The sequence below is a fragment of the Gallus gallus genome, chromosome 5 (genome assembly GCF_016699485.2).
Source record: "Gallus gallus isolate bGalGal1 chromosome 5, bGalGal1.mat.broiler.GRCg7b, whole genome shotgun sequence".
Classification (NCBI taxonomy): Eukaryota; Metazoa; Chordata; class Aves; order Galliformes; family Phasianidae; genus Gallus; species Gallus gallus.
The window spans coordinates 25,352,294-25,365,515 of NC_052536.1; the positions used below are offsets into that span (position 1 = coordinate 25,352,294).

At 39.4% G+C, this 13,222-nt stretch overlaps 2 protein-coding genes across 8 annotated transcripts in view; one reads left to right on the forward strand and one right to left on the reverse strand.

Annotated features, from left to right (window-relative positions):
- STARD9 (StAR related lipid transfer domain containing 9) overlaps positions 1-10,005 on the forward strand; it is a 98,209-nt gene extending 88,204 nt beyond the window's left edge. For both annotated transcript variants that reach the window (XM_421162.8, XM_046942641.1), the window contains 10 exons: positions 782-979; positions 1,670-1,853; positions 3,109-3,255; positions 3,876-3,981; positions 4,500-4,642; positions 4,976-5,040; positions 5,128-5,333; positions 5,745-5,824; positions 6,189-6,347; positions 7,288-10,005. In XM_421162.8, the coding sequence (XP_421162.5) occupies positions 782-979; positions 1,670-1,853; positions 3,109-3,255; positions 3,876-3,981; positions 4,500-4,642; positions 4,976-5,040; positions 5,128-5,333; positions 5,745-5,824; positions 6,189-6,347; positions 7,288-7,389 (1,390 nt within the window). In that variant the 3' untranslated portion in view covers positions 7,390-10,005. The remainder of the gene's footprint in view (positions 1-781; positions 980-1,669; positions 1,854-3,108; positions 3,256-3,875; positions 3,982-4,499; positions 4,643-4,975; positions 5,041-5,127; positions 5,334-5,744; positions 5,825-6,188; positions 6,348-7,287) is intronic.
- The window catches only part of CDAN1 (codanin 1), a 37,242-nt gene continuing 26,787 nt past the window's right edge, over positions 2,768-13,222 (reverse strand). For 2 of the 6 annotated variants that reach the window (XM_421163.8, XM_040701906.2), the window contains exons 27-29: positions 13,006-13,113; positions 12,356-12,458; positions 10,733-12,047 (exon numbers count right to left, since the gene is read on the reverse strand). In XM_421163.8, coding sequence (XP_421163.6) covers positions 11,950-12,047; positions 12,356-12,458; positions 13,006-13,113 — 309 coding nt within the window. In that variant the 3' untranslated portion in view covers positions 10,733-11,949. Of the gene's footprint in view, positions 6,298-7,278; positions 7,423-8,451; positions 8,517-9,102; positions 10,259-10,732; positions 12,048-12,321; positions 12,459-12,993; positions 13,114-13,222 lie in introns of those variants that run through there. The other 4 variants (XR_005860477.2, XM_040701908.2, XM_040701909.2 and 1 more) reach the window with 4 other exon arrangements.

A 13,222-nucleotide genomic window follows, 5' to 3' on the forward strand; every position in this document is an offset into this window, starting at 1 on the left:
CTTGAAGTTGTTCTGTATTAAGTATTTTGAATAGACTTCAGGTACAGCTTCATACAACGTAAATAAAGAGCACTTGATTGCTTAGTCACGCTGAATGAGCAGTATATGAAGAGGTACAATATTACATTTATATAGCTAAATAATGATTTAATATAAAGTTTTGGGGTTATTTAAGGAAATGGCGATAAGTGTAAGATGCACCGCAATTCAAATCTAGTGTCATTCTTACAGCTTCTAGTCACTATGAGAGAGATCATGTGTTGCCTGGTGACCATGACAGTGTATTTCATAGATTTGTTGTGGCGTAAGAATAACGAATAATAATCCACGTTAATAATCCAGAATAATAATCTACGTGTCCTGATTATGAATCTCATGCTTCTCTGAATAAACGCTGCCATAGGAATATTGGAAAAAAATTAACCTATAAAGATGCCAAATGAATTAGGAAAAAAATCTACACCCGAAATTCTAGTGATTGGATTATAGAACTGTTTGGGAAGTTGTTGTAACTAAAATAGTTAGAAGGAGCTGCGTTCATATCCTTCCTCGGTTTTCCCTTTCAAAAGCAGTGAAATTTTAGAATTAAAATTCTTTATCTGTCACTATGTGACTGAAAGGGATATTTGCAGGTGAAGTGTACGTTAGTAGATTGTTAGAATTTTCATACTACAAAGCTACCTAATATTTAAGACTTTAAATTTTAAACGTTAAAAAACAACCACAGAAATTGTAACTTTGCAGGGTGCATTTTGTCACTCTACTTGTGCTTCCCTGACAGACACATGAGGACCATTGAGACCTTGAGGAAGGAGAGAGAAAAAAGGCTGCAAAGATACCACAGGAGCAGAAGTCTGAGTCCTCAGAAGCATCTGAGTTTGTTGCAGACCGTGGATGCAAGTCACAGGGATCTGGATCTCCCTAGCCGGCGCCGAGAATATCTGCAACAGCTGAGAAGAGACGTGGTGGAAAATACCAGGTAGGGATTCAAACCCTCACTCTTGACCCAATGATCATTAAGTGTTCACAATGGGTGTGCATTAATGGCTCTTGTTGAGACTCGTGGCAGAATTCTGTCTCAGGATAAACATGTACCTGACTATAGGAAACAGTCGTGAAAATCTTCTGTCTAGTTTCAGTTCATAACCAGCACCTGCTTTATGTATGTATGCCAAAGATTGAGTCCTGACTAATGTCTTCTTGCTCCATCTCTAACTTGTAAGTCATGGCAGATAGTTTTTCATATTAAATATCAATGAAGTTCTGTAGAACCCTCTATCGTTTTAAATTGTGTTTTCTCATCTCCTACCATATCCCCTAAATGATTTGTGCATCCTTTGCAGTTGGGCAGGAGGCAGCATTTTCCCAACACACAGTTACTTTGTGGGTGTTATGCCAAAGCCATAACCTTAGGTCTTGCAAAGCTTAGAAACCAGAGCAATTGCTAGAGTAATCTCAGTGGTCAACTGCACTCTCAGTGCAAATCATTTTCCAAGATTAATGCTCGTACAGCCTTTAGTGAGCAAAGGGAGACTTCTTGGTTTTCTTTTATTGCTGTTCTGGCAAATTGTCCCATTCCATGTTGACAGAAGACTTTCTCACGACATTCCATGAGGTGACCTAACTTCAAGTATGTATGTATGTTTTACCCCCTTGCCTATCCTTACAGAGTTCAAGAACCAAAAAGAAGAAGCATTCAGTACCCTTCAGAGATTGAACTGATGCTCAGAGACTATCAGAAGGCACGAGAGGAAACTAAAACAGAAATTGCGCGAGCAAGGGACAAACTTCGGGAGAGAGCTGAGCAAGAGAAAAGACGAATAAGGGAGCAAATATTTGCTCAGTTACAGAAGGTGAGCATTATAGAGGAAATTGTTCTCCATTACTCACATTGATGCATTTTTAAAATAAACTTCCACAGCTCAGTAATTTTCCTGTCTGACATAACGCATAGGAAAACAAATAATGAAGTGCAAATTTGGGCTTAAAAAATTTCTCAGTAATCAGCATTACTGAGATTGATAACTGTTATCTTATTCATGCTTCTGAACTATATCTACTTGGAGCTATTTCTTGAGCGCATTATTTGTGCAATAAAATTCTGTTTTCACTTTGGATCAAGCTTACAGAGCCATCCTGCTGGGAACATACCCAATCTTTGGAAAAGTTTTGTTAAGGCGAATAAGTTTATTTCAGTATTTCAGCATGTACTTAAGCAGAAAGGCCTTTATCCATTTCTTTACTTTTCCTCTTGTTAGACTGTCCTATGCATCCATGTTTTGTTTTAACTTCTGCACTTTGTTACCTATCTTGCACAATCTGAGTGAGAATTGTCCGGTATTTGAGGACAATACCTTGTTGGAAAGTACGTGTTCTGCCCAGCCTCTCACAATACCTTCATGCGCTAATCTTTGTCACAGTCTGACAATGCAGTTTTAGTTAGAACTGCAGCCTTCCTCTCATAGGTGGTAAACTGTCATTTCATTGCTCTCTGCCCTGCAAGGCACCTAGAATTCAGGCATCTCCACTGGGTGACTGGTTCTTACCACGTCTGCTTCCATATTTGTCTTGTGAAACTTCAGCTGAGTTGAAAACCAAATATTGAAAGTACCCTTGGAAGAATAAAACATCTTGAATTTCTCAATATTTTCTTACGTATTTTTTGATTCATCTTTTGGGCTGGCACTGAGCTGCAGTAAGATCTTCAGTGTAACAACTAAATTTGACCAACAGTTTAAGCTCAAGAATTAGGCAAAAAAGTAATAAATGGGACTGACAAAAGATTTTATTTTTTTTTTTTAAACTTCCTTTCCCCTTTAAGACATCCAGGAATTGGTTTGAAAGCCCGCATTCTTGTAGCAAAGGAACAATGTCAGAAGCTGCAGTTATCCACATTTTCTTAGACTGATGCACTGATTTGCTCATATAATCTTACAGTTTCAAATGAACCTGCTTATTAAATACCTTCTGTATGAAGCAAAAGATAACAGCTTTTGTCAACACTCCTTGAAAGAAAATGGACTTTGTATTATTCCTGTGATCTTCCAGTGCTGTTACTGATTTGACTAAGTGCTGTATGAGTTTGTGATGCTCTGATCTCTATTACAGGAGGAAGCAAGGCTGAAGACTCTTGCAAGTACAAGCACCTTATGTACAGAATCCAGCCTCAGCCTATCCTCTGGCCCAACATCAGGTTACAACAGCAGCAATACTGCTACATACACTGCAAGTAAACTCAGCAGCTGGGAAGGACAGGTGAGAAACAAATGTCTTACAAGACCAATGTCCCCTAATGCGTTAACAGTAACGGAGAGATAACAGGGACAGAAACCACATTCTAGGTGGTTTATATTCTCTCACGAACTTGTCGTGCTTGATAGCTGTGTCACTAACACACAGATGGGTTACATGGGCAAGGAGGAAGCCTTTACATGTACTGCAAAGGACTGTGATAATTGCATTTTTCTGATTTTTTTTTTTTTTTAACTTGTAAGTAAAAGCTGATGTTACTGCTGACAGCGATGCCACTGTGACACATTTTAGCAGTAAGGAATGTTTTTTTCTGATAAGCCAGGATCTAGTATTTTCAATGTGCTTTCTTCATTGAAGAGAGATGCATGCATGGACTTGAACTTAATTTAAATTGCTTTTTGGAGCGTACACCTATGCTAGCTTGTCATACTTGGTCTGCTGAACTTCTTGAGTTGAGCTATCATTTCATAACCAGCTGAAAGGCAAAGGAACTAACCTATCATAAAGTCAAGCTTCCAGTTTCATAAAGGCAGGTTGGTTATGGATATTCCTCTTGATAATGTAACAATTTATTTTTCTTGGTTCAAGCCAAAAGTCCCCACTTCTGCTCTTTCCTTAACCAGTTTTCTTCTGGAAGTGCATTGCTTTCAAGAGACACACGAGGTCGTTCAGCTGTTAGAAACAGTCAGCTTTTTATGATAGAGCAACTACAGAAGGATTCAACACTGGGTAAGTAAAGCGTTTGTCCATCTGCTTGTTTCTGTGTTGACTGTAAGTATTTTGAAGCTGTCTTACCATTACATGAATTCAGAAAAAAATACTGTCAACCACTAGCTAAAACTTGGAAAAGTAATCGGAGATTTAGTTCCTCTTAAGTAAGTTGGTCTTTTGATGTTGTAGCATTGTTGTACAGTCTTTGGAGAGGCTGTGAGGAGGAGAATGTCTTGAATGAACCAAAGAAGCACGGGACTAGGGCTGCAAAGAGTATAGGATTGTAATTTGTATTCCCAGAGTCATGTTTCATATTCTTCTTTAGGTTATTAGCTTATATAATGTTTAAACTTAAGTAACGCAAAATGTAACTGCAGTGTAATTACCAATATGTGGGCTGTCCAGACAAAGGATGCTAACAGTCTTTTTTTCGGAGGGTTGAAGTCCCTCTAACTGCTCAACGCTACATCTTCTGCACCACTTCAATTATCATTTTCCTTTTTATTACTGTCCTATGACTATTTTGTCTCCCGCAGAAGACAGCAGAATTGAGCCACCACTTCCTTCAGACAGCATCAGTTGTAGGTTCACTCATGGATTAACTATTACAGTAAGCTCCTCATCAACACAAGGATACCAAGATTTATCCAAACATATCTTGGCTAATGCTACCACTGAGGTGAGTAAATAAGCACAGTTTTTGCTTATTCCTCTACCTTCTACTGCATGTTGTACTGAAAGTTTGTGAGATAAACCTTATTCTTCTGCACTCCTAGTAGATATTCAGTGCTGGGTATAGCAGGATATGCCGAGCAATTTTAAACAGTGGGAAGAAAGAGGCTGTAACAGTGAAGCTGGTGCTAATGCTGAACGCTTCTAGCTCCTAAGGGTTTGCACAGTGCAGGCTTTATATATCTGTATGGCTGTGTAGCCAGAAAGAAAGCATGCAAACTTCATATTTTAAAATTTAGACAATTTTCACTTACATGTACATTTGTCACTGTTTTCTAAGGTAATGGCAGCATGCTCTCATAACCTGAGGAATCTCTACACCTGCCAAGCAGCAGCTGGCTGGAAGTAAGTTTATGGGAGGACTTGATAATGGGACATCTTTAATGCAGCTGACCATCTTTTGTGCCAATATCTTCTGTTTGTCTTTGACAGATACCAATGTACAGAAAAAGAGGTGCTGGTTTACTACAAAGTCTTCCCTTCAGCTACGAAACATGGATTTCTGGGAGCAGGAGTGATAGAAAGACCTCTTGCGTATGTGTGGGGTCTAGTGAGAGATCTGGGCAAAAGGCATCTGTACGATAGATCCATCAACACAGCTCGAATACACAAGAAGATAACCAGCCACATTCAGCTGGGTGAGTACCAGCATCATTGACGGACCAGAACTAGTATTATGGACTTTTCAGCTCAGATTAGCCAGAAGGAAATGTACAGTCATCTTATCTTGTTTCTTCAGACTTGAATAACCAGTTTTGTTATTTAGTGCAGGAATTTCCATTTTGCAAGACTTTTTCAAAGCACAGCTATTACTAATCATATGCTGCAGAAGTGTAAGATAACAGTACTTCAAAAAAGTATCATCTTAATTACAGTATCTTAATATTAGCATCTTCATGTTAGCTAGAACTTTGCTCTTAACTGCAACAAGTTCAAATAAGATTTGTTTGTTCATTTGAAGGATGGGGGGAATTGTGACAAGTTAAAGTTGCCAAAGCCTAATTAATTCCCCCTTTGTTTGTTGTTGGTTTTGGATACTTTTTCTGCAGTGTATTTAGTGACTGATACCTCCCTGTGTTACCTACAGCAGCCACGGGATTTCTGCTGCATTACTGTAGAAGCCAAAGAGGTAAGTGTATGTTTGCTTTCTCTAAGAGAGAGGAGACTAACAAACAACTAACATGTCTGAACTCACTGTTCAAGAGCAGAAGAAAGGGAAGGTTATGCTCATAGTTCCAGAGAAAACTGTAATACGAAGAAAAGCTATGCTCATCTGACAGAAATGGATTATGTATTAAATCCACATTTGTTACTGCCTAAAGGTGCTTGTTTCACAACTGTTACAGCATGTTCTAGTTACAAACAAGCAGGATTCCGACAAAAAAAAAAAAAAAGAGCTTATTTAGTGAGAAATATGCCTCATGATAAACAAAGCAATACTGCATGCATAAAAAAAAATTGAATTTCTCTTCATTACACTTTCTTTCATGCAGAAGAACTTGTCTGTCTTGGCTATTCAGTCAGTGTACGATGCATCCATGCCTCACCCTTGTGAAGATGTGGTGAGAGGGGAAATTTTGCCCAGCGCATGGATCCTTGAGCCTGATGTGGTAAACGGAAGAGATATCACCAGAGTTATTTACATGGCACAGGTAAGACTTTTCATTACTGTACATCACGTTCAACAACAGTCTAATTAGGATTCTGCTTTTATGTACGTGAACCCCAAGTTCTTACACCATGTGCATCTGCTCCCTTGGACACCAAGTCTCTTCTGTAAATGTTTATTCACAATTTTTGTACATTCCGCTTTTGCATAGCGAACCAGTACATAATACGTTCTGTGTTAGGGGCTGGAGAATCTTACTTGCATTTCTATCTTGTTAGAGACAGAGAAGTCCATCTCTGCTAACACTATCTTTGACACATATGGAAATGCGTATTGTTAACTTTCTTCAACAGAATTCATTAATTCTTTGTATTTCATAAATACAAAAGAGAAAATGAGGATTCTAGTTAAAAATGAGAAAATCTTGCCCTCCATTGACTACAGAGTCATCTGAAAAGCAGGCTGCCTTTTGGACAGTGGTGCTGAGCACCTAGATATATCCAGAAAAAAAATACCATGATGTATAATTTATTTTAGAAGGCAGCTAGTGACAATTAGAATTAGTCCGTTAAGCTTATCCTAAAAACACATTTTATATAGGTAATTAAAAAAAAACTAAATAGTAATGATTAACATATACCTTTATAACACATTTTAAAACTTTCTATATATTTTATGCATGTATTAGAGGAAGTGCAATAAGTGTTTTCAGTAATGCTATGCACCTGTGTTTTGAACTAGCAATGTTTAAGCTCAAACCCAAAACCACTGTGGATTGTACTTGCTGAAACTACTATAAATATGCAATGCCTTGGAAGTCTATGGAGCATTGGGAAGAAAAAGATCCAACCCTCCACAGAAATTACAGTATTTGGCTGTAAACTACTTTTGTGTTTTAATGTGCAGCACTGCAGGTAGTTGAGGCTGGAGAAAGTGTTCAAAAATGGGTCATGCAACACATGCCTTTCTTCTACCTTGTACAGGTGGATCTGGGTGCCCCAGCTATCCCAGCACAGCTCCTGAGCTCCATTGCTAAGCGGCAGCCTCTGGTCATTGCTCGACTAGCACACTTCCTTGCCAGTTAGTGTTGATCAAGAAACTGGAATATTCAACAGCATCTGAAAGGTTGCAAGAAGACACAGGCATCCATAAGGGTAATGTAAAATGTTTGCTCTTTCATCAGGCACAATCAAACCTCACTTGAGGAGCCTAATTGCTAACTCTGGACTAGTCAAATGTATAGCTTGGAAAAAATAACAAACATCATTTTAGCTAATGCTGCTTGGAAGAAACCCAGCAAGTTTTATGAGAAGCCTGTCTTCTGAAAACAGCTGTGAAAAACCTCTATAACCAAGGAGTAAGGAGTGCTGTCTCCATCAATAGTAGAGGAAGAGAATTCTTCTCACAATAGCCAGAATTGTACCATTTTGTTTCAATTTCAAAGGAACTATAAAGATTGACTTTCTCCTTTCAGGAAAGTTTGAGCAGCGGTAAGAAAAAAGGCAATGGAAGCAATGAAATGCACTAAAACCTGGAAATAGTATTCACATGGCTTGAGATCTTTTACAAACTTTTCAACAGAAATGCAAGGCCACTTCCTCATGTTGAGATAAATATCAAATACAGAATTCCTCTAGCAGCATAGATAGTGTCAGCTTGCCATGGTAAATTATTTACTTCCCTTCAGAGAGAAGCTGAAGCAGCATGACATCCATAAGTCATCCCACCTGACAGACTTTTCTCATGATTGGCTGACTGCTTACAGCCAGTACAGTACAAGGGATTTCCGATTACCACTACACTATGCAGCAACAGTGGAAACCACCAAACCTCAGGACACAGTTCTACTGCACTGCAGAATTAGGTGCTTTGAAACAGAGAAACCAAACTGACAGTTCTGAACAATAACTCATTAATAGGAAGTCGTACAGAGTAGTCAGCATGTTTCTAGAATTTGAATCCTGCTCATAAGAGTAGCTCCAGCACTTTTCCATAACGACTTTTTCCATCAGCCTGTCTCTACTTTTACCAAGAAGCATTAAGAGCTGAAAATCCAGCCTGGTCCCCATTCTCATCATCATTTCTTTGTTGTCAACACAAACAGCTGCCTCCACAGCGGTAAGCACAGCATCTCCCCACTCAATTACCTTGTTGCTCTTGAGCTCTGTCCAATGCTCATGTTGTCAAGCTTCAAGTGTTTGGTCACAGGTTCCTAAAATTAAAACCACAACCAACTCAAGTATCTGAGTACCTTCATGTAGGTCTTCAGCACAATAGTAGAGAATCACCTAAACTAGCTTCTCTAAGCAATAAAGGCTGCTATAATATTGTTTCCCTAGCTTATAAAAGCCCGCATTGTTCACGTGGCTGTTGCATTTTACATTTGCCAAGTGAGAAACACATATTCAAGCATCCACCTTACCAGAGCCATCCCTGCTACCGGAACACGCATAGGTACTTTGGGTCAGAGATGTTTTCCCAGCATACCACAAGCTCACTGCACCTCCCACTATAGCTTCAAGAGCCAAAAATCTATTTTTAACTCTATCTTTGCACAGATTTAATTTTGGCTCTTAGCTTCTACGTTACTTTCTATGATTAATATATTAAGAAGTTTTAAATGAAGTGACAGTGGCTATTTTAAGTTGATATTTCAGAAAATAGCAGTTTTGAGGCATAAGCCCAAGGCTCCTCCCTGCCCATCTACAGCAGTAAGAGTAATAAAACATATCACATGTTATAAATTTGCTTTGTGTTTACCCAAGGTGACCATGGTTATGTTACCCTCAGTATATTACCGTTCTCCTGGGGTGTGAAGCTCAGCCTTCCTTAGCAGCCTGCCAAGCTGCGTCAGGGTATGCTTCATCTGCAGCACTGCACGTGTTCCACAGCCTCAGCAACTACACCAAAAGGCAGCTGTCCAGATTTGCAGCCTGTCGTACCTTCTGGGGGGAGACAAAACAAAGAAGCTTGAACAAGGTAATACATTAAAACCCTAGAAAAAGTGAGCAGGAACTGCAGCAAGGTGTATTTATTGGCTGTCACCAGTGCTGCTTCCAGCAGGGATTGCAGGAGGAGATGAGTGGCCTTCAGACAGTCCACAAAAGATGTGCTCAGTGCTTCGCTTTTTTTCCCTTTTATTTTGGACACGGCACTAGAGTTAAAGCAGTTTTTGTAGGAAAACCATCTAGGGGGACTCCTGTGTCAATGAAACCAGTGCCTATGAAGGATAATGTCTTATTGTACAGTGCATCAGATGTTTATTTTTATATATACATAAGATTGGTTTTTCTATGTTTACAAATTAAGTTATTTATATATGCTTGTTTTGAAACATTTTTATATGCTACCAAAGCTAATTTTTATTTTTATCAGTATTAATGTAACTTTTTTTTTTTAATACAATTGTCAATTAATACTAAAAAGCCTATTTATATGGATGTTTTCTTTTGCAAATATAACATTTTTTGGTACCTGTTAATGTATGGTAATGGTTTGTTGGGAAGGAAGAAATAAAACTTAGCAGACATCATCTACTTTGTTAAACTACAATGGGAAAAACCCAACTTCCTGTCAATTTACTGCTGAGCAGTAGATGATCAGACCAAGCATCTGTACCACCTGCTGTTGCATCTCTGCTCTTAATCAAGATTGCTATTTTCATATCCACAATAAAATGTATTTTCTACACAAGAAAAAAATGCCCTGTGGTATTTGCTCCAGTTAAGATAGCTATCTGGAACTGTACTTACATGTGAAGGAGAAGGTCTTCTACTCAGTGAACGCTTACCTGGATGAAGCCAAAAAGGTTAGCTTGTGATAAAGGACGACGGTCTCCTACTTGCCCAGAGTGCTGCACGCTTCTTTGCAAGGCTTGGCTGCAGAGTCAGGTGCCTGGCTTCCCAAAGCCACCAAGGATAATTAATGTGAGACACCCAGGAACTACGTAGATTACTAACGTGACAGCATAAGAAAACAGAAGCAGAGGTGTTTCTTACCGGCTGGACAGCACTGAAGAATAGACTGACTTCTGCCCAGTGGGGCACAAGTATATTCTCTGGCAGTGGTAAACTGGTCCTCAGGTTTGATCACCTTTTAAATAAATACCTCCAAGCATGTTGTATTACAGAAGGATAACTGAGGTAGGTTGAATTTATGAAAACACCTGTGGCCACAGTATCTATGCAAATAGTTTTTGATACACAAATTCAGTTCCAGAGACTGAGCACTATTTCATCACTCCAACTTCTTCCTCTCTCTCCCCCAGTCAAGTAACAAAATAGAAGCAGTACTGCAGTACAAGCAAAACAGCAGGATGCAGGACAGAAGTTACCATACATTTTCTGCACCTTGCTTTGGGGCAAAGCACCTTTTTGTACTTTGTCCCAGTACAAAGAGGCTATGTATCACCAGCTTGGACACAAAACAGGACATTTAATCATATTTATTATAACAAATAGCAACTTCAAGTGAGCTCTGCAGCAAAACGTCACAATGCTCAGGCTCAGAAGGTAGGTATGAAACAATACACTGTACTCGCTATTTCAATTCACATTACCCTGCTTTTACCAGACACACAGCACACCTACTTTCAGGGAACCTCTGACTCAGTCATGTCTTAAAAAGAAAAAAAAGGAAAGCACACAGATGGTGTGTGCCCTATCAAATCAAGAAAAACCTCAACGGAGTTTAGATGCTGACCTTCCTCTCCATGATTTCTCTCTGTATCACATATTTCAACAGATGCCACCATTCTACCTAGTTAGTTCTGGTTGTGTTTTTTTCCCTCCACCTCAGCTTAGAATGCTACATTTTCCACCTCATACAAGGGAGAGGTAAGTAAGTTAATCAGCAAGATAACCAACTTCAATTTTCTCCAAACATTGGTCTTAACACAATATTTGCTTTCTGACAAACCTGTACGGACTCCCAGACAAAAGGAAAAAAAAAATCCTCTGGAAAAAAAAAAAATTGTCCTGAGACATGTAACGAGCAGGCAATTCTGTGCTAACCCCCAGCAGTCCCGAGCACAAACTCCCGCTGAAGGAGATGCCTGCTGGGTGAAAGAGAACTTGCACCCTGGCTTTATGATCTATCCATAAGAGCAGGAAGTGCCCACCGCCCTCCACAAACAGGATTCCTTTCATACCCGTTCTCCAGAGGGTGGCACTGCTTTTTATCCACTAAATCTCATCTGTTCTTCCAGTCTGTAGTTTACTTGCTGGAGTATTTCCTGTCTGAAAAACTCAAACTCAAGGCAAGAAGGATTCTAAAAAACAAGGAATAGCAGCTACATACCATTTATGTTCACATACTGTAAAAAGAGTCATAAAAATACTGCCATTATCTGCCTTCAGTAAAAAATATAATCAGATATTTTCTCCCTTATTTCAATTAAAAACTCCAAGAAATAGCAAGTTCTGTCTCCATCAATAGGTGGAAGAAAACTTAATCATCTACGTCCTTTAAGAATAATGTTACGCGTTTTCTGGTGTATATATATTTAATATGTTTTAACTTCTAAAATGAGTCTTAAAAACATTAAAATCAAATCTTTGAAATTGAGCTCACAGTGAAAAATAAATACAGGCTCATCTTCTTGTAGAACAGGTTTACCTTTTCCCTCCCCTGGCAAGAAATCACATTCAGTTCAGAGACGAGCCAGTCACCAGGAAGCAATCCCCCTGCTTCACAAAGGGACTTGTCCATTCGACTTGATTCCTGGTTTGACCACGGTCTGTTGCTGAGCAAATACAAAAGTGTTAATGAGTCTAAAAAACAGCTGCTCTGAGCCATGATCAAGGTGCTTAAAGAACTTTTGACTTGGCGATCTATTTGCTGATATGAATCCTTCAGCAAGCGATCCATGCAACACATCCACAAACAGAAAGACCAGTGCTGGTTTCGCACATAGAGACCTCCCATATGCAGTATTTTCCCAGCAAGGACCTCAAAATGCATTCAGAAACTCGAAAAATTCCATCTGCATCTTCATCAGTAATTTCTATCCTCAATGAGTCCATCTCCACTAACTTTGTGCTGTCACGGTACCTAGAGAGTGTCTGGTCAGGTCACAGGGGTTACTCCTGGGCTCTTCTATAAGATGCTCCGATAGAAATAAACTGGAAACGCTTTCCAGAGCTTTTAAGAAATCCTGCAACAGACAGATAGATAATCTTTATTAACAAGCATCAATCTCCAATAGGCAAGCATCACCATCCATGAAATAGGAGCTACTTTGCAGCACAGGTCTCAGGCCCTTCCCTGCATTTTGCCTCTCTCTAGAATGCTCTGGCTCCTCTCCCATTCTGGATGTGAGAGGCAAAGAGATCTGAAGGTGAGTGGTCAGCTGGGCCTCTTCCCAATAGGTCACTCTCAGCCAGGGCACTGCAAATGCATACAGGACGGAGTAAAAGATGGTAACTGAGCTGGTCTCCAACTTGGCTTACAGTTTTCTCAGAAATGATTCCACTGCATGGGATATTCTGGATTCACTCAGGTGCAGATTAGAGCCAAAGCACTAGTTACAGTAACAAGTTATTGTTAATCCCCATGCTGCATTAAGCAGGAAATACAAATAGGGCACTGTTATGGACCACTTCTACAGGAAACTGAACCACAAGGATTTACCACTCTATAGCTTTACTATTTGCTTCACTTGTTATTCGCACACGCACACACACACACACCTAGTTACTTACTGAGGGCCAAGGGAGCTCTTCAAGGCTACGCAAGCAACTCTCTATTTCACTGGTTTGCATTAGGTCACATTCTACAAGACCACGAAGGATGAAATGGAACAAATCCCACTGCAGAAAAGAAAAGATGATATCAACACCTCAAAAATAAACGCATTTTGTGTTTGCTTCCTGATCTCAATACAGTTCACGAGTTGCCTTCTTGGATCAGAATATGGAG